This window comes from Neovison vison, chromosome 9 (genome assembly GCF_020171115.1).
Source record: "Neovison vison isolate M4711 chromosome 9, ASM_NN_V1, whole genome shotgun sequence".
In the NCBI taxonomy this organism is placed as follows: domain Eukaryota; kingdom Metazoa; phylum Chordata; class Mammalia; order Carnivora; family Mustelidae; genus Neogale; species Neogale vison.
In genome coordinates this window covers 75,282,173-75,302,483 of record NC_058099.1, presented here as the reverse complement: position 1 = coordinate 75,302,483, position 20,311 = coordinate 75,282,173, and the positions used below count along the sequence as shown (strand labels likewise).

The window sequence follows — 20,311 nt, the reverse complement described above, 5'->3', positions numbered from 1 at the left end:
TCTTTTAAAAAAATAAATAAATTTTGGCAGGGAAAAATGAATGAAACTCTCAATCCTTGCTTTGAAATGATTGCTTTCAAAATGCAATTTTCAAAAAACTGAGTTTCTTAGTAATGCAATCTGATTATTTTGCTAAAAAAGATATCTTTTCTATTGCATCATTGTGTTGTCATCTGAAACTACTATAACACTTCTGAGGGGCATCTGGGCGGCTCAGTGGGTTTCGGCTCAGGTCATGATCTCAGCATCATGAGATCAAGTCCCACGTCAGGCTTGGCCTTCAGCACAGAGTCTGCTTGTCCCTCTCCCTGTGCTTCTCCTACCACCCCCCCCTTCGTAAATAAATAAAATCTTAAAAAAATAAAAGGCTTCTGAATAATTCTTTGTTTTTTTAAAGAGCAGTTTCGGGTTTACAGAAAATTGTTTGAAAAGTATTCACTTTCTCCCCATCATAAACACAGCTTCCCCTACTAACATCTTGTATTAGTGTGATGCATTTATGAGAACTGATGGACCAGTATTATTATTATTTTTCAAATATTTACTTATTTGAGAGAGTGAGCACAAGCAGGGGGAGAGAGGAGAGAGAGAGAATCTCTAGCAGATTCCTTGCTGAGTGTGGAGCGCGATGTGGGGTCTCATCTCATAACCCTGAGGTCATGACCTGAGCTGAAATCAAGTCCGAAGCCTGCCTGACCAAGCCAGACCAATATTATTAAGTCCTTAGTTTACCTTGGGGTTGACTTCGTGTTGTACATCTGTGGGTGTGGACAAACGTATCCACCGTTACACCTCACGGAACAGTTTCAGTGCCCGAGAAATCCTGTGCTCCAATGTCTTATCTTTTATAAGCCACTCTGGGTCAACCCTTCCTAAAAGAATTCTGATCCAGACTTGCTCTCGCTCAAAAGCCTCAGTGGCCCACGGTGTGCAAGTGCATTCGCCTAGTGCTCAGGGCTTCTCAGCCCAGCCAGAAGCCGTGAGTGTCCCCAACGCTTCCCTATCGGGGGGCTCTACTTCTGAGTGTCCGTGCCTGGTTATCTGCTCCGCCTGGACAGAAGCCCCGATGCCCTTCCCCTCACAGTGGCAGCCCACCTCTCTTCCCTCACGGAGTCCTCCCCTGCTTCTCTGAGCCTCCTCGACACGGTCCCTGAGTCTCCTCAACGGCATCTATTGTTCTCCGTCTTGTTTATGGTTGTACTGGCTTTATCTTCCTCAGCTGAGCACAGTGGCTGAGAGAATCAAGGTCCGTTTCGCTAGCCTTGAGCGCAGGACCCAGGACGCCCACGTGTGAAACGGGCCTGGAGAGTACGGTGTCAGCTCCCAGGAGCTGCGTGAGCTTTCAGCGCGCTGAGTCCTGCAGACGGCCTGGAAGGCGGCCTGGCTCCCAGGACCTGTTCTCCCAAGTGCTAGTGGCTTTATCACCGCTGCTGCCGCCACCAGCTGCTGCCACTATGCTCTTCCTCCTCCTCCTCCCTCTCCTCCTCCTGTGGGGTCGCCTCTGGGTGGGGGTGGGGGGACATGGCTGTGGACAGCCCAACACAAGGGCTCCCATGAATACGTGCTGATGAAGCAGGGGGGCCACGTGGTCCCACGGAGAAAGCCAGCCTAAACGCACAAAAAGCAAGCCCAAACCAGACAACAGATCTGCGTGGGGACAGTGGCATTCCTCGGAGCCCTCTTCGAATGAGCCAGCCCCCAGCCTCCCCAAGCCGGGGACAAAGAAAGTGGTAATGAACATCTTGTGGCGATGTCAGCCGTTTGCTGTGTCACAGACTCTCAGTACAGGGGATGTGGGGGCAGCTCGGGAGCCTCAGGAGAGGACAATTTTTTAAAAAATGGAAATCAGTACCTGGTGTAGGCTCCAGGGAAGATCTCTGCTTGATTCTGGTTTGCTTGGTGGAGGCAGCAGCACTTGACCTATAGGATAGAACCCCAAAGAGGAGGAGCTGGACTTCCAAAGAGAAACCAGAGAAGAGGGTGCACTGTTCTGCTCAGCATCCTACAGAAGGAACAGATGTCCTTGGGGTTTCCTGTGGGCAATGCCAACCGTGCCCAACCATCTCCACACCTACAACCATTTCCACTTCACTTCCTTTGATACCAAAGACAGCTGCGCAGCCGAAGTGGGGCTTACTTCCCACCTCTTCTCCAGGGAACTGGCTAAGATACTGAGCAGGTTCCTAGGCCAGTCTGGAGGCACTGCCTGGGTGATCGGCCTTAGCTTTGTCTGCCGTCCACACCACCGTGGTGTGTTTACGGGCGCCCCTAGCGCCTGAAACACAAGGTAGCATGTATGGAAGGGGAGAAGGAAGACAAGACCCTAGGTGGATCGCAGTTGGAGTAGGAAGTGGTGAGATGTATTGGAACCGTGTGATTCCATCCAAGGGATTGCCACGGACCGATGCTGACTGTCCTCTGAGCTCGGTGAGTGGTCCCCAGGGAATGATACCTGCTCAGTGACACTGGCTGGGCTGACAGGCCTGCTTGGGCAGGGGGAGGAGGTAACACCTGGCAGCTTTGGATGGAAGCCAGTTTGATGAGCTCGTTTATTTCCACCATGCAGTTTGGCCCAAGGGAAGCCGGGAGAGGGAGCTCTCTACTCTCTTCTGATCTCCTCCTCTTTCAAACTGTTGCCTCTACCGTACACTCCCAGGGCTGGGTGTGAGGAAAGGCAGAGTGAGAGGAGAGCCAAGTCAGGGCTCAGAGTCAGTGGGAACATGGTGGCTGGGGAAGAAGGGCAGGAAGAGGGCATGGCCCCAAGGGAAGAGGGGGGCTGGGGAGTTCAGTCATGGCCAGCTGGGCCCAGCTTCCTGCTGACCTGCTGGAAGGAGGTCCGTTTCCCAGCCCTGACTGGTAGGTGAAGCCAGCCACCACCTCATCCCTCAGCACCAGCCTCTCGGGTCTCTCTCCACGTCCCACCTCCCCTCCTCTCCTAGCCACGCCCAAGCTGGCTGAAATTCCCGTTTTCTCTTCTCTCATTATGCCCTTAGGGGTGGCACTTACCACTTGCTTTTTAATTGTTTATGTGGCCATCTTGTTCAGGAACCGGCATGTCTGGGAGCAGGGCTGGGTCTCATTCATCTGATACCCCTTGGGCTGGCCTGGATCTGGCAATCCTGATGCTTAGTGTTGGTAAATACGCATTGTGACATATGGACCTCCTCAAGGTCACATAAACAGCTGCATGATGCGAAGGGTCATGGGACTATCTTCCTGTAGGAGGGTAATGGGTGGCATGTGGAGGCTGGACATTTTAAAAAGTAGCTGATTAAGTAGTAAGTTAACTGAAAAAAGTAGTAAATTAAGTAGCTGAATTGTCAAGTTTTCCCTTCTACACATACGGACAAGATGCAGAAGAGAAATCGAGGCAGTTACTGGGAGACAGGCGGCTTTCTGCCTCTGCCCACAAGGTCTGCTAGAAGCGGACTGGGGCTTCCCTGGGAGGAAAAGGAGGGGAAAGATCTGTTGTAGCACCAAATTATGTCGCTGCACTTTGTTCCCTGACAAAAGTGAGGGTTACGCTATATATTTAACTTCGTTTTACCTGTTTCTCCCAAGTCCTCAGAAGGAATTTTCTCTGGGTCTGTTGAGTGCAGTCTTTTGATGCTTTTTCTCCTGTCTGATGCTTTTCTTAAACTGCCCTCCATTGTTCATTAACAACCATCAGCAGACACATCGTCGGTGGCCAGACTCCACCAGCATGGGTTAAAGCGCAACAGTAGTAACTATGTAGGCCATGCCTCCTGCGGAGGATTAAAACTGAATGCCTTGACCAGACACACGAGGACACATGCTGTGTGACTGCGGGGCTGAGGTGCCTAGACTGGACAAGCCCAGAGACAGGAGACGGGCGGTGGGTTGGAACAAACGGTTAGTGTTTAATGGGTACGGACTTTCAGTTTGGGAAGATGAGAAAGTTCTATAGACGGATGGTGACGGCTGTGAAGGTACTTGGGGCCACTGAACTGCACCGTCTAAACTGGCTTAAATGGTAAATTCTGTTCTGTGCAGTTTACCACAAAACATTTCCTGAGGAAAGGCAAGGCCCTGTGCCACCTTCTGTGACTGCTCAGAGAAGGGCCGTGCAAGAATTCCCCTCCCTGAGATGTCAAATCGGGTCTGAGAAGATTCTGGCTCCAGAGTATTAGGGTCAAAACGACTTATGGGTTGTGCTGGGTAATACAGTGGGGACTGAGCTGGGCACCCAGCCACCAAGGAAGCTAAGCAGAAATGGGGCTGGACATCCTTGAGACATTAAGTATTTCACAATACTGAAAGGTATCAGTGCTTAGAGTTAAAACTGGCAGGTAAGCAGCCTGAGCGGTCCCGTCATCTCAAGGGTGGCAACACAGCCACATCTCGGGCCGATGAGAAGCCCTGAACACCGTGGTGGGTAGTCGGTAAAAACAAACACAAGTGCGAATTATCACTTACTACAAGCAGGTACTCTCTGGAGATAGTTTAAAACCTTCCTACTCACACGTGGTCTGCAAAGCACGAGCATGGGCTTTACTTAGACCTTGGCTCAACGTGCAGAACGCCAGGGTCCCCTAGACCTTTGGGTTCAGGTCTGCACTATTAACAAGATCCTCAGATTCATTTATACTTTGAAGTCCGAGGATTGCTTGAAGGTGTGGACTCTATGGAGAACAATAAACACGTCAAGTTATTATTTTAGTAATCCCTACACCCAGCGTGGGGCTTGAACTCACGACCCTGAGATCGAGCGCTGCATGCTCTTCTGAGCCAGTAAGGCACCCCTAAATGTGTACTTGACAGTAAACAGGTGGGAATTACCCGTTCGTGGAAGTAAACCTATGATGCAATCCACTGGGGCTATCAAAGACCTAGGGGAATTTTATGTTGCGGTGCTATCACTGGTACAGAGCCCTTGCCGTGGGGAAGATTATGTTCTGTCATTCATGAGAACCCCAGCCTTTACTGAAGGTTTTGGTGGAGAGCAAGGGAGGCAGTGCTAGCGCATATCCTACTGTGGCTCACCCCAACTACAGCTCCGCATCACAAAGGGACAGGGTAGGTGGATCTCTAATCCTCTAACCCGAGGAGGAGGTTCAGCTACTTGGTTAAGACACATCTCTCCAAATGGGCTTTTCTTTCATTTCTAAGATTTTATTTAAGGGGGTGGGAGAGCATGCACAAGCAGAGGGAGCTGCAGAGGCAGAGTGAGAAGCCGGCTTCCTGCCGAGCAGGGAGCCTGACATGGGGCTCAGTCCCAGGATCCCATGATCACGACCTGAGCTGAAGGCAGACGCTTAACTGACTGAGCCTCTCAGGCCCCCTGACATGGGAATTCTCTTAATGGCTAATTAGCTACAAAGAGAAAAAAATTTCTCTGTATGATTATATTTGTGGTCACATAGGGAAATAAGGAAATCTCCCCCCAATTTTAATATGGCGCAGTAACTCCCTAATTGAATGGAAATACTCCTTTCCCTAAACTCTGGCTTTGACTAAAACCCACAGGTATAAAGGACTAAAACTACAAATTCTTTAACTCTAACGTGCATGCTGTTTATGTGTAATTAGCTCATCAAATTCCCCCCAATCCTGAGACTGTTCCACAGAAAGGGTAACAGGCTCAGAGAAATCACCTAACCCATGCCAGGTTAAAAGGCTACAAAACGACAGAGTCCATGTGTAACAGGGCTCTGTCGTTTTGTAGCCTTTTAACCTGGCATGGGTTAGGTGATTTAAATCCAGGTGTTTCTCTCCCCAGACCTATAGGTTTGCAAGCCGGCATCTCATGAACCGCTGAACTGAGCCCCCGCATCAGGCTGGTTACATGTGTTCACCCTTGTGATGTGATCTCGTGGCCCGCGGCACGTCTGCACTGAGGCACGAACCGGACGCCTGTAACTCTGCAGGCTCCACGGGCCTCACCGCTGCCGGCATGAAAATGACCAGGCGGCTTAACATCACAGACTTTTCGCATTTCCTGGTCTCAGACATCAAAACACGACAAGAAAGGCTGTTTTTTAGAGGTATTTCCTGATGAATGAAACCTAGGAAGTACTGGAAATCTTAGGACGTCTGATCTAGTAGGGATTTTTCCAAACGCCACCCACCTCTTCCTCTTTGCCAAAGAGAAGATCATTCTCATGGGGCAGAGGACAGAGAGACAGCAGGCAGCAGAGTGCTGGAGCCTCTGCCTCCTGAAATCCTTCCTGCGATAGTTCAGCCGCTGGAGTGGGCTTCTAGTTCGCTCTTCTAACTAAAAAACCATCGGCCCTGTCTCTGCGTGACGCTCCCACCACAGCAGCTGATGTCCTCCATGTCACACGGGGGCACTATGAAGTGACCTCTCAGAGGGCCCACCCACGGTCTGAAGAGGAGCTTGGCTGAAATGGGAAAGAACAGGATGTGGCTGTTGCAGTCTTTTTGTCAAAAATAATGACATGACTGGTGTTAAATGAACACCAAAGAAATGATTAAGCTCCGTATTCAAAAACCTTTTGATATTGTGCGAGCCTAAAACAACAAAAATCCCCCGTAAAGTGTTGCTAGTGCGATCAGCCAAGGGCCACACCACCACAGCCCTGCTGAGCTTGGTCTGGTCGATGGAGTCTTGCCGACGGCACATCCGAAGCCTCACGGGTCTCCCCCTCAGGCCCTACTCGGGCTTCTGCAGTACCTCCTCCTGTCTTCCTCGCTGGCAAGCTTTCTCCATGCTCCACAGGCAGCCAGCTAGCCAGCCACTTCTGAATGCAGATGCTTTCATGGCCCCCTTGTAATGACTGAGTGGCTCCCCGCCTGTACAGAAAGTGAAAGCCCCAATGATCTCTGTCCCGTTGCCCTTCTGCTTCACATTCTTCGGAGAGCTTAGCTTCCTACATGCTTTCAATCCTCTTTAGTTTTGTCTGTTCTCTTCCCTCTTCCCCTAATCTCTCAGGGTTTTTAACACTTGACCTAAGTAAGTGTCACGACCTCGAAGACAACTTCTTAGAAAGCGCAGCCATCTTGGTGCTAGAACACGCAGCACGGCCCGACTGCTAGGAGCACAGGCTGGTGCCTGCCCGATGAGGTGGGCGGTCACTCTGACCTGGCCGCTGACCGTGTTACTTAGGTCCACTATTTTGTTCACGTCCTGCTTCGATTTCTCATCTATGAAATGACAGGAGTCAGACGTACCTCACTGGCTTACTGTGAAGGTTGCATTCAAACAGCTCCTGGCATGGAGCAAGCAGGCAATACATTTTACCTATTGCAACACTTAGAGTGTTCTCTTCGTTGGTGTCTCATTTGCCAACCCTAAGATCTCTTGGGGTTGGGGAGTAGCTCCAGTCATCTGTGAAACCTCAGAGCAGGCGGAGATCAGGTGCTTATGAACATGCCAGAGGTGAACATAAAGCCTGTAAGACAGATCTGGAAAGAGCATTCCAGGGAGAGATTATGACACGAGAACATAAGAAGGAATCTGTGTGAGAGGACGGAGGAAGCAAAACAGGGAGAAGACAGGCTGCAGAAGAAAGGGAAGGCTGGCATGTCTGGGGCCAAGAGAAATCCCAAATGGCTCTGTCAAAGGGCTGCACGGAGAACACAGCAGCAAGATGATGATGATGCAACAGAATCTGGCGCAGAAAATGCCTGTTGGTGATGAGACTGGTCAGAGAAAACAGCCATTATTCATGAGTCGCTACTATTCCCAAACCCTCCTTCATTATAAAGAAAAGGCAATTTTATGATCACAAAGAGGCCATGTTCTTTTTTTATTGACAATTCAATCTCTACATACGTACAGTATTGCACAGATAGTAGGGGGCTGACAAGCATTAACAACATGGACTCAGGAGCACGTCATACAGCTACTGCTCGGGGCGGTGGTGTACTCTGTGCCAGGTACTTCAGTAAACACAACGGACATAAATAGGACGGCGACTTCAATACAAAGTCAGCTTTCAAAAAAAAGCGTATGTGTCTTCTCATAGAACACTTAATATGTCAAACCCAGGAAAACCAGTAACTAAATGGCAAAAAGAATGCCATCAAAGGAAAGTTGGTGACGAAATGTTAGGTTAAGAATTTCAGTCATTGAACTTGAGATCCAGAAAGTGTACATGTATTGGGAATTTTAAGAAAAGACCCTCATGTGCTGCTTCAAACTGATGACTATATTTAAAAGGATATTTCGGGGTTGCTACAAATGTCTTCTCTGTTAGCATAAACCACTGTTTCAAAGTTCTAAAGAAACAAGATGGTAATTCACATAAGTGGGTTTTAAAATAAGATTCTTCTCACTCAAAATAAAATAACCAAAGTATGAGCTTTAACAAATTACAAAGAAACCTTATCAAAATGCCAATCAGATGAAGAAGCCAGACCACACACTGATCTTCACTGACTGCAGAGCTAATGTCCCCTACACGGGCGGGAGGAGAGAGTCGTCCCAGCTCTGCGGCTACACAGCCCCCGGAGTGAGGGTGGACGAACTGGGGGCTGCTTCCCCAGGTACGGAATCGAGGGGGTGTGCTGGATGGCTTTTAAGACACCTGCCTGAGATTCCACCTTTGAGGGGACGTTTTGGGTGGCAAAAGAAATGGATTAAAAACAGTGGGTCAAGTATTTCTTACCTTTTGATGCCATCGCTCAGAACTGTTCTGTATTGCAGTTCAAGGAAATCTCTGTTCGATACTTTCATCTACTGGCTGGTGTTGCTAAAGGGTAAAGCAAATGAGGCATCTGACAAAGACATTCTGGATACAAATGTAGAAATGCCGTGTCAAGTTTGGGGAGAAAACCAGTGCAGTTCCACGTCACGCCCGCTCTCAGGATCTTCTGCCTCTGAATTTTATGAGCCATCAATCTGGTTGGGAAATGCACGTTCACGCCACTCTCAACAGCGAGCTATGGCGCGCACACGTATTAAAAATACATTTCCTGAAATCCTCCCAGGTAGATAGCGTTCATGAAGCTGGTTCTAATAGAAAGGATGCAAGACAATTAAGTGCAGGGTAGGGTTTTTTTTCTTTACAAATCAGGAAAATGACCCAAAGAGAGGAATGGCTTCTCGTTTTCTGCCTCTAAAAAGAATACAAGTATCGCTTCTTCTGGAATCTAACACACTGGCTTCACTTTCAAAATGCATCATTTTATTTTCCTTGTAAGGCAGTCATACATTATAAACTTTAAGCACGTGACAGTCACATGATTTCTTCAGTAAGCCCTAGGACTTCCATGAGTGTTCTTGGAGCTTACAGCCAGAGTAGTCAAATATTAAAGCTTTCTCCACAGCCACACGTTCCTTTGATGTTTGGATTATTGAAAACAAACTCACTGGATAATTTATCTTCAACATAGTCCATTTCTGTTCCTAAAAGTGTTAGCTGTGCTTTCTTTTCGATGAACACTCTGACTCCTTGGGGAGAAGAAAACACGTGTCACATAAAGCCTGCAGGTCTATGGAACCTGCTGATTCAAAGCACAAGTGAACTTTTAAAATAGTACCACTGACAAAAGTCTAACAGGAAGCTTCTGAATCTATCTCATTATTTCCTTTAAGAGCTTTAGTGCTCAGTTTCCTGTCTGTCCCTTTTCCACCCAATGATCTAAGTCAAACACAGTCTTAGGCCTGACAGGTGCAGAGAAGCATACTCCATGACAGTTCCACGCAAAACTAGAATTTGCTTTTCACTGTACTTCACCCATTTTTCCAATTTGCAATATGAAGGAAAGGCGTATATTCTAACTTCTGTAAAAACAGAGTCAATAAATGTGTAAAAGCCTGCACGGACATGTGTACGCATGACACACTGGAAAGCTGCCACACATACACAGGACTGTGACACACGGGGCGGGTGTCATGAGGCCCACCAGTGCAACGTGGCCATTTTCTTCTGCTGCTCATGGGCCGGAAAACTGGCAGTAACGTAACTCCCTGGAATTACGCTGGTAGAGGCTGGTATCTTCATAAATATTACTGGTCTAAGAAAGCTTTCTTCCTTATAGGAAACTGAGTAATTACTCAAATATAAACTGTATAAAGTTATTAGAAATCATCTTCAGAAAGATTTAATATTTAAAACTTAAAAATTTAATATTTAAGGTATTTTATGTAGTGATCTAAAAAACAACACAAAATGTCATCATTGGTCAGTAACTTCACTTTAAAACAACTTGTTAAAAACAACAACAACAAAAATGTCATCATTGGTCAGTAACTTCACTTTAATGAGATGAATTAGCTAGGTAACAGCACAGCTCTACCACTACCACGCAGAGCTACCACTGAAATACCCGTGCTAGTGCTCCTTGAAGTTCCCCCGAGGCCGTGACATTATTTTGTTCTAAATAGGTTTTATCAGATTATTGGGTAGGGCCAGGGGGCAAGAGAGAATTAGAGCACTGGCATTTTTAATAAAAATTAAAACACAGATTCTTCAAAAGCACGAGATGACATTACTTATTTGGTATAGACGTCAAATTGCTGCTTCCCAAAAGATGGATGGTTCGGTCTGAAGTTTCAGCATTTAAAATCTTTCTGCAATGATTATCTTTTGTAATTGAAATAAAACAAATGATAAGAACATACCCTCTGGAGCCAACCTGAGTAGGTTCACCTTTTCCTGGGGCCACTGAACTAGCCTCAGTGACCCTCAGACAAGCTACTTCACCTCCCCGTGTCTCAGTCTCTTAATCAGCAAAATGGGGGACAATACGGTACATTCTCACTCAGCTGCGTGTATCAATCGTCTGATACATGAAAGTCCATCAAACCACCCTACCTCACAGCAAGCACTATGTATGCTTGGAACTCACCATCTTGAACAACTTCTTCATCAGAATCTCCTTTTGTCTTTGTATATTCTAGAGTATAAGAAAGGCCATTACAACCCCTGGTTCGGACACCAACTTTCAGACCTACCTGAAAAAGCAGTGTAAATATAAACTTAGTTTTAAAGTAGTGCATATTAAACATTCATAAAAACCCTGGCTATTTGACATTTGTTTCTTCATAAGCTTAAAGAGATATTAGATTTCTGGCTATGAAATGTCCCACCAAGAAGTATAAGTGGAAAGGGAAACAAGCATTTAAAAAATTTAGCTATTTAACAAACAGCACTGCAATACTAGTGGGGATCCTAAAATAAAACCAATTAAATGCAAAAAACCCAAAACCAGTCACTACCACTCTACGGAAAACATTTTTTTTTCTTTTTTAGTTCCAGTCCTTGTCATAGATACATATAATCTAAACACAGGCTTTATTATAACAGGAATAAGTCTTAATTCTCTGATTTGTTTTTGCCACTTAAGGCATCATCCTTCCAGGTGATGAACTGTCACAATTATCATCTGCATATAATGCCTTGGCAGTCCACTATACCAATGCATGTTAACTACTTAACCCTTGCTTTTGGCAGATTAGGCTGGGAATAACATTTTTAAAGGAAGAGGGCTTTTTTTGGCTTCTGTTTTTTAAAGTAAGTTCTGCCCAATGTGAGGCCTGAATTCACAACCCCCTGATCAAGAGTTACCTGCTCTACCAACTGAGCCCGCCAGGTGCCCCTTAAAGGAAGAATTTTAATTCTAAACATGAATAATCCCTTTTTTTTAAAGGAAAAAGAAAAGTACCTGATGGCATAGATGACTACCTAATAAAAAAATTCTTTTTAATTTTTTTAGAATTAAAAAAATAAAAAAAAAACATTTAAAAAAAGATTTTATTTGTTTATTTGACAGAGATCACAAGTAGGCAGAAAGGCAGGCAGAGAGAGAGAGGGGAAAGCAGGCTCCCTGCTGAGCAGAGAGCCCGATGCGGGGCTCTATGCCAGGAGCTGGCATCATGACCTGAGCCGAAGGAACCGAGCCACCCAGGAGCCTATACCTAACAAATTCTCAATTCCTCATTTCAAGAGATGTTCTCAGGAAGCTTCCCTATGTTTAGGTTCAGTGAGGTCCCTAGGCCGTCCCCTGGAAACCATCCTGCTTTTACACAGGACCTTAATTCTAATGCAGAACTATGCAAACATTCTCAAGTACCAGAAATCAAAAGACTGCAGCCCACAGAGATGTTAAGAAGTTAAAATGGGACCAAACTGCACTTTTAAAATACCAGCCTTAATCTAATGTCTATCTTAATGTTATTTCCTAACAATATCTACCGAACTTCTAATCTTGGATCCTATCTGCTTTTTTGAAGTATACAGTAAAAGTATTATCACGAAAAGTAGGATTTCGCCAAGAAGATCCTGGTTCTCTTAAAAGCAGCATGTATATTTGCTTCAGGAAAGCAATCGGGAAAGGGCAGACACTTGGTGATACGGGAGCTAGAATGCTAAGCCGCCTGGGAGTTCTGCATGAAGCAGTCCGACTGTAGTCTCTTCTGTCCTTAACAAGGAGACAGAACTGTGGTCTTATTCACTCCCAGAGTGAGAGAAGAGAACGTGCGGGGCGATTCACACATTCAGTGTGACCAATAAGAAACCATCTAGCTGGAATTCTGGAGCACATGTCCTGAGTATTAACTTGACTTAGCTTTTATCTTTATAAACAGGAAGACTCAAGCAAAGCAGGAGGTCCAACAACTAGGAATGAATACGGACACTTACAGAAGACAGAAAAGTAGGATTTCGCCAAGCAGAAAAGGTACCTGGAGTTTGGAAAAGGGACTGCTCACGCCAGCAGTGACACCCCATGAGGCGTGTGTGCTCCATCCTCTTCATGTCACTGTCATCCCTCAAACCTACACGCAGCTACACCAGGGTTTCATCTGGCCTGTGTATATATACTCTTTCCATCAGTCTATCCTAACGGGGTTGCCACGTGGATACATTTTCGCATTTAGTAATTCTGAGGAGGAATGTGCCAGAACTTCATTACACTGTAATGTAGGTTGTACAACAGAACCTAGACACCTCTCCAAAGTCTAATTACTAAATATCAGTAGTTTAGTACTTGGATGTAATTTACAGTATTCCACAGGCAACAATGCCCTAAGGTGAGGGGGATGCACACTCCCCTTACTCAACAGTTTTGTGTCTAGGAGGACAGCCGACAGGGGTACACTAAGCCAGGCTCACAGGCTTAGTCCTCTAGAACAATGGGCTTGACACGCCACAGACACTAAATATTTGCTGAATGATACTGGTGGCAGCACTAGATGTAAACAACCCCAAAGACCTTAATATGGGGCACTGGCTAAATAAATAGAACCTGTTCAATAAAATACACTAATATATCCAGTCATAAGAATGATAAAAAAGGTGGGTCTTTCTGTAATGCTCTGGAAAGAACTTCAAGCTATATTATTAGGGGCAAAAAGCAAAGCGTAACCACAGCATGTACGGAATGCTTTCTCTAAGTAGGGAAGGAGATGGACACACAAACGTTCATCTCAGGAAGGACACTTAAGAGGTGGCCCCTTAGAAGGCTGAAAGACAGCCAAGAGTTTGGGTCACAAAACGACGTCCTTTTCCCTCAATACCCCCCTGTTATATTTTATTTGAGCCTCTAAAAATCATGAGCGTATTTTACTTTTTAAATAAAAATCCCTAACCAATGAAAACATACTGTGTATCACAAGATAATTCATTGTGAAAATACAACTTCAATTTTTTTACTGAATATTCATCTGATTGGTTTTACTTACGTGTTCGGGCTTATCTTTAAGAAGCTGTTTTATCTTGTTTACTGCTGAAGGTGTCTGAAAAAAGAACAAGTTATTAAGTTTTTAGCTACAAAACCTGATTTCTTTAAAGCCTTATAGTTCCCTAGTCTTTTAAGATTATTCAAGTCTATTAGCACATTTGTCTGACAAATTTATATTCCATTCTTGTCTGAGTACCTTGTGGCTTTTGTACACAAACACATGAACTCTCCTCAACTCAAAACATTCTATTTTTATTTTTAACATACCTTCTAGCAATATCCTTTGAATCTTGTTCCCCCCAGTCAAGATCCGCTCCCTGTCATCAGTTCTCTGGTTTTGCTTACATCACAAACCTACCTTTGCTGGGCAGCCTCTATTCTGTGCTCCTGCTGCATGCTCGGCAACAAGACAATCCCTGACACAGAGAAGGTGGCACAGTAGCCAAGAATCAACAAAGGAATTGCTGGGGAAGCAAACCTTCAGGCAGTTTTCCTTTTGATTACTATTAACTCTACTTTTTTTGTTTTGTTTTGTTTGTTTACCCCAAATCTATTTCAAGCCCATTAAAATGCAGAGAGGAAATAAGGCAGCAGCATCAACCCAGAGGGTGCCTCTCATACCAGTCCCATCACGTGTTCGCACAGCTACTAAATGTGGCTTAAAACATCATCTCAGGATATCCGGATGAACAGAATGAAGCTAGTCAACTACAGAAACAAGCAGCGGGAAGCATTTTTCAGGAGCAATGCTGTTTAATTACCTGGCCCATTTGTCTTCAAAATGAGGAAAGCACCACAATGTATTAGGTGTATGGGTCAGCATCACCACGCCCCCCTTCCTGGGAAGAGCAATTTTCCCACATCTACTCTATTTCTATCTTGGTCCTGTCTGCTTTTTCACGGTGTTGTCAGGGACAAAGTCTGTTCCAGGGCATTTCTGCCCTACTTTCTAGCTGTGTCCAAGCCTGTTACTTGGCTTAAATGGGGAGAACAGACCCTCCTCCTCAGGATTCTTGGGAGGATTAAATAAATGAGTTCACGAAGTACATTTAGAACAGTGCCAGGCACAAAGAGCTCAATATAAACCTGCTACTTTACAATGATGAGAGTATATTAACAAAGAGATCATGTCCTTCCTACTTTATTAGCGCCTTAGCTGGCAATGCTGTGCTGGTCCTCCAGTTTTTTTATTGGCATTTTATTGGTTTGTGGAATCCCAGAGTGGACATTATGACCTATGACTTGGAAGTAACTGTAGCCAAATCCCAAGCCTGTGCTAAGGGAGCAGACCAAGAGGATGGCCTCCAAGTGTGCTCTTCGGGCCTGTCCAGTGGGGGTGCTGGCCAGATGAAGATGTGGAAGCAGAGTCTGGACCCAATTTAGAAAAGCCATGAAACCAATTGAGAAGGCTGACACTAGTATCTTTTAAAAACACAAACAAGAAGAGACAAGAAAACAATGTATTACCCTAAATAAAGATGAATGTTCAGTGAAACTATGACTTCAGTTATTAATATACAGTAGGTATACACATATATACTTATTGTGCGTAACTATAAAAGAAAAAAAAAGGTTAAAAAAAAATCACCATCAGTAGTGATTTATAAAGGCCTTTTCCCACAATTCTACCAGAACAGGAGGACAATAGTGAAAATAGGGAGCAGTATGCCAGAGAAAGAAGGAAATGAAGAATAGAATTACGTTTCGTTTTTTTTTTTTTTTCTTTTGAGATCACAGCATGCCAACCTCAAATAGTTAAAGGAATATTCCTGAAGAAGAATGTTAAAAAATGCTCATTTACCCTTCTAAACAAATGCCAGTAAAAACTAGCTTCTGCTGGTCTCATGGTCTTATTTCCCACATTGAGTACTGAAGAAATTAATCTAATTACTGTCAAAGAGCAAAGGATTTCCGAAAAGTACAACCGTGGGAAAATATTTATTGCAAGTACAACTTGCCCTGTAATGCTGGGGAGTCAAAGGTGAGGAGTGTTCACTGCTACAAGACCAAAACAAAAGTCAGGGAGTACACACCACTCTGTCAACAGCCCCACGTGTTTCTATCTCCACATGATTATTAAATTACCAAATTTGATTTTACAAAATAATGTTTTTCTTCTTTTCCCAAATCTTAGTAGAAAACACACAGTAAACAAAAACAATTCATGGAGTGGTCCACCTATCCCAAAGTGGTTGACTTCACACCCCTATACTGTCCAGGGAAAAGTAACCTGTGTGCCTGGGAACTGTCATCATAAGAACCAAAATGAGTCTTAGTTTTCCTCTGTCAGGCCAAAACCAAGCATACTCCACTGGCAGAGTGTTACTGATGGAAACCCAGCAGAGTACGTACTTAAGGGGAAAGATACAGATCTTGTCACTTTCTAAGTGAGGGATTGGATTTTTAGAACAAGTCAGAAGGACTAAAAGGGAACATGTGGCACTTGGAAAAAAAAAAAAGCTAGCTATAAAAAAATACTTTCTGTATCCTCCTGGGCTCTACAGTCATTGCAGGCTCTGGCAACTCTGCAGTAAGTACACTCAATCTGGCCAACAGTCCAAAAACTTCACAACATGCTGCAGGCCTGGGAGCCTCCCGTTTCCATGCACTCCCCCAAACGACTAAGACACCTACACTTTTCTAAGAAATGTATATATAATTAATGACTTATTCACATGCAATTTGGCCAATGAATTAAAGTTTAAGATTCCTGAAACTCAATGAAACAGAATGATCGTTTTTAATCTACTCATAGGTAGATCATAGAACAAGACAAAAGGCCCTTAAAAAAGATCTTTAGTTTGTTTTGGTATCAGAAACTTCTCATCCTTAACACTGTATTTCCTTAAGTAATTCCCCAGGCAATTTTAATATTTTGCTGCTCAAGAAAACAAAACTAAAACCAAAGCTAACTCCATGATTATGTATACAAAACATGTGCCAACAACTACAACCTATTTTTTTTTTTAAAGATTTTATTTATTTATTTGACAGAGAGATCACAGTAGGCAGAGAGGCAGGCAGAGAGAGGAGAAGGGAAGCAGACCCCCTGCTGAGCAGAGAGCCCGATGCGGGACTTGATCCCAGGACCCTGAGATCATGACCTGAGCCAAAGGCAGTGGCTTAACCCACTGAGCCACCCAGGCGCCCACTACAACCTATTTTAATTTCATTATAAATGTGGCATTTTAATGTTTAAAAGATGGCAGATAAATAGCAGCTAATGAACAAATTACAGTATCTTTCAACTCATTCTTTAATAGCTACAGATGGCATTATGATGTTTTCCCTTTTGTCTTTTCCTAGTCATCTCTGTGTGTGTATATTTTGTGGCCTTTCTCATGTTTCTCATAATACACAATAATAAACATATTAACCATTTACTGAGTACCTTCCAGGTGTTTAATGGTTTATATGCATCATCTCATTCTTACAATTCTGTGATTTAAGTATTAAAGATTAAATAACTGATAAAGGGACAGTAAGTTAAGGAATGCAGACTTAGGACTCCCAAACTTAAAAAAAAAAATACAGTGACTACATAATAGGTCACCAACTGGATCTACTCTAATTTATTTAACTATCCTCTTATGATTACACATTTAGGCGACCTGCAATTGTTTCCTGGAGAATGCCCTGTAAATTGCCTAAATATACAAATACTGCTTGGTCATTGCTCCAAAACACTTCTGGTACTTGTCCTTCAATTAATTAACTGGGGCTCAAGTAACATTGTTTCCTCTTCCTTCTCAATCAGGTACCACTAGAAAGTTAAGTCTTAAAGCACTCAATGCACATAATGAATTAATTTGTCTGGGCATGAAGAATGATGCTGGCTGTGTACCATCATTCTCTTACAACTTTGGTTGCACTTTATGGACAGGTGTCCATAATCCTAAATTATGATTGCACTAACTCTGATCTGTAGAATGATGGAAATAAAAGCCTCTGCCAGCAGGGTAGTGTTAATCTTCAGGCTTTCATCATATTTTACTCTGGTTCCTAAAAATTCAATTTCTTTTGTCAATTCTTCTGCAGGTGTCTAAAAGTACTCACTTTGAAGTGGTGGGGTGGAGACTTAAAACATTCAATCAAGAAACCATCTATGGTTGCAGAGAAGTGTTAAGCGCAGCTAGCTGGTCACCAAAGTAAGCCTTCTGTTCCAGCAAACCATGAGTCCTCTCCTGGACTAACATCAGTTAACGCGGACACCTGGGCCCTGACAGCATGGAACCATGTTTTCATTTCATCAACTCCTTTTTCTTTTCCTAGCCGTTTGATGACCTCTGCTGGCCACGTAGGTACAGCACTTAGACAAGTTTGCACCATGTCAAATTACAGATGTCAAGTTTATGTATCCAGGTAACACTGATCTCTTCCTACCCATTTTATTGAATCATTTCTGGTTTCATTTGCTTTTATCTGTATTCACTCATTAGTCCTTTGATCACCTACCTGCTTCTGCACTCCACAGAACATGCTAGGATTTATGAGGTTCATGCCAGGGTCTTGGGAGCTGGGAGCATATGCTGATTAAAATGACTGCAAGCCTGCTATGCGGGCTATGGGTGGAAAACAATCAGGACTTGCTTTTTCTCTGGCACCAGCTAAGACTATAGGGAAAGGAACTTTTAAAGTTAGCTAGACAGTTAAACAGGCTAAGTTCACACTTAGCCTCTGGTAAGTTAATCAAACACTTGATCAAAGGCAACAGAGCCCTTGTGAACTAAGAACTGACAAGATGAAGAACTGACACAATTCTGTTAGCAGAATAAGCCCGGTGACAGGTCATGAAGCAGGAGCAAGTGCAGACAGCGCAGGTCTGAGAATGTAAGCTGTTATTATTCCTGGCAATTCCAGGGGTGGCAATGGCCTGGCCCACAACTATGTCCCTGGAGGGTGGGAATTGGGTAACCCAATTTATTTTTTGTCCTGAAACACAGGAGGTCTTAAATGTCAGCTGAATGACAATGAATGGGGAGGAAGGGAATGACTCAGAGATTCTGAACAAGCAGGTAATATGTTAAATGATGGACAAAGAAAAGGCAAAAAAGCATCTCCTCTTTCTGCTCTACCATTATCAGTAGCAGAATTCTTTTCAGTTCTCAGTATTTTTTAACTCAGACTGAAAGACACAAAGTATGACCCAGGCCCTTCAGTTCTTGTGATTTCAAGACAGTGGGAGAATTCTCAGATCTGATGAGGTTATCTTCTGGACATGAAAACAGGGTTGGAGGCACAGAAAACAGGAATATAGAATAATCAGGATAACCTGTACCGGCTGAAAAACACTTATCCATTATAAATATGAATCCTCCCACCTGATCACAACTTCCTTCTACTTTGTTTCAACTCATTTTCTGACAACAGGCTTTTTTATAGCATTAGCTTGAATGGAATCTGTGATCCAATTCGACTTCCCACTCTCTAGATGCGGAATGCTTGCACAAAGGCTTCTCCTTAACCAAGACTGGGGTGAGAAGAAGGCCGAACTGATTCATAAGCTCTCTTATGGAATCCAACTCTTTCGGAACGGCAAACACAAGTGACCGTCTAACTGATAGAGTTTTCTTGGGGTGAAATGTTTTGTAACGACAGAGGTGATGGTTGCACAACATTATGAATGTACTAAATGCCACCGAATGGTACATTTTTTAAAGGCGTAAATTTTTTTGGTATGTGAGTTTTCCCTGTTAAAACAAACAAACAAACAAACTGCATAGAGCACCAGGGATCGCGTCTGCGTGGTAAATCCTGCGGTGACCGTGCGCGGTATGGACTCCGGTGCCCTCCCAGGGTGTTCAACCTTTCACCCAGAAAACGCCCAACGCTCACTCAGGGTAGAAATTTTTATCCTTCTTTGTCCTTTGTGAGAGCCGACCACGGCCGAGGCCCGCTGGAGGGACGGAGGGTGTTTCAAAAAACCTCCCCGACGCCAGGAAGGGACCCTTTGTGCACTACAGCCTTGATCTCAGTGAGGGGTGGGCTTTGTTGACGCGGTAGCTCTCACGTCGCTCGCCGCGCTCGCCCCGTCGTCCCCCGGCGAGCTTCCGCCCTCCCCGCGCCCCTCGAGGGCAGAAGTCCGGGTTCCCTCCCCCAGCCTCCCGCTCCTCAAGCTCCTAAGGGCCCGCGACCCGAGCACAGTCGCGGCCCCGGCTCGCACCGGGCCTCCCCGGGGGCCCGGGGCTCCGCGCACACGCGGCGCCCCCCACCGCCCCGCAGACAGCGGCGCACGGCCTGCTGGGAAACGTAGTTCCCGGGGCGCTCGGCTCCCCGGGCTTGTTTATCTCCCCAGCCAGGGCACGGAGGGCAGGGCGGCGACGCGGCGGCCGCACAGCGGGCCGGGCGCCGTGCCGCCGTGACCTCCTCGCGGGGGCGGAGGTGAACCAATGTCACCCGTCCGACCGCGCGCCCCGGCCACTCACCAGGGTGAGGGCGGCCCGGGTGGGCTGCAGCTTCCTCTTGCTCACAGCCCGGACAGTGGCCCGGACTAAAGAAGCCGACATCCTCGCCGTCCCGGAGCCCCGGTGCCTCGGGCCGAAGCTCGGCCACTTCACCCTCTCTCCATGGACACGGCGGCCGCATTGACGCCACAGGCTCCGGCGCACGGCGCCCCACGCCCCACCCCGCCGGGGCCCGCCCCGCCGCTGTCATTGGGCGGCCGCATGAGTGACAGGCGGAGGGCGGGGCGCGGCGCTCGGGC

The 20,311-nt window shown here is 45.4% G+C and overlaps 2 protein-coding genes across 2 annotated transcripts in view; both read right to left on the bottom strand.

Moving 5' to 3' along the window:
• C9H9orf153 (chromosome 9 C9orf153 homolog) overlaps positions 1 to 8,604 on the bottom strand; it is a 29,491-nt gene extending 20,887 nt beyond the window's left edge. The window contains exons 1-2 of the mRNA XM_044264158.1: positions 8,592 to 8,604; positions 6,931 to 7,125 (exon numbers count right to left, since the gene is read on the bottom strand). Coding sequence (XP_044120093.1) covers positions 6,931 to 7,125; positions 8,592 to 8,604 — 208 coding nt within the window. The remainder of the gene's footprint in view (positions 1 to 6,930; positions 7,126 to 8,591) is intronic.
• On the bottom strand, positions 7,718 to 20,258 carry ISCA1 (iron-sulfur cluster assembly 1; the record flags this gene model as incomplete). Its single annotated transcript, XM_044264157.1, has 4 exons — positions 7,718 to 9,376; positions 10,777 to 10,882; positions 13,610 to 13,663; positions 20,034 to 20,258. Coding segments are annotated over 4 exons (534 nt in total), but the record flags the coding sequence as incomplete, so codon positions are not given.
• Positions 20,259 to 20,311: the final 53 nt, after the last annotated feature.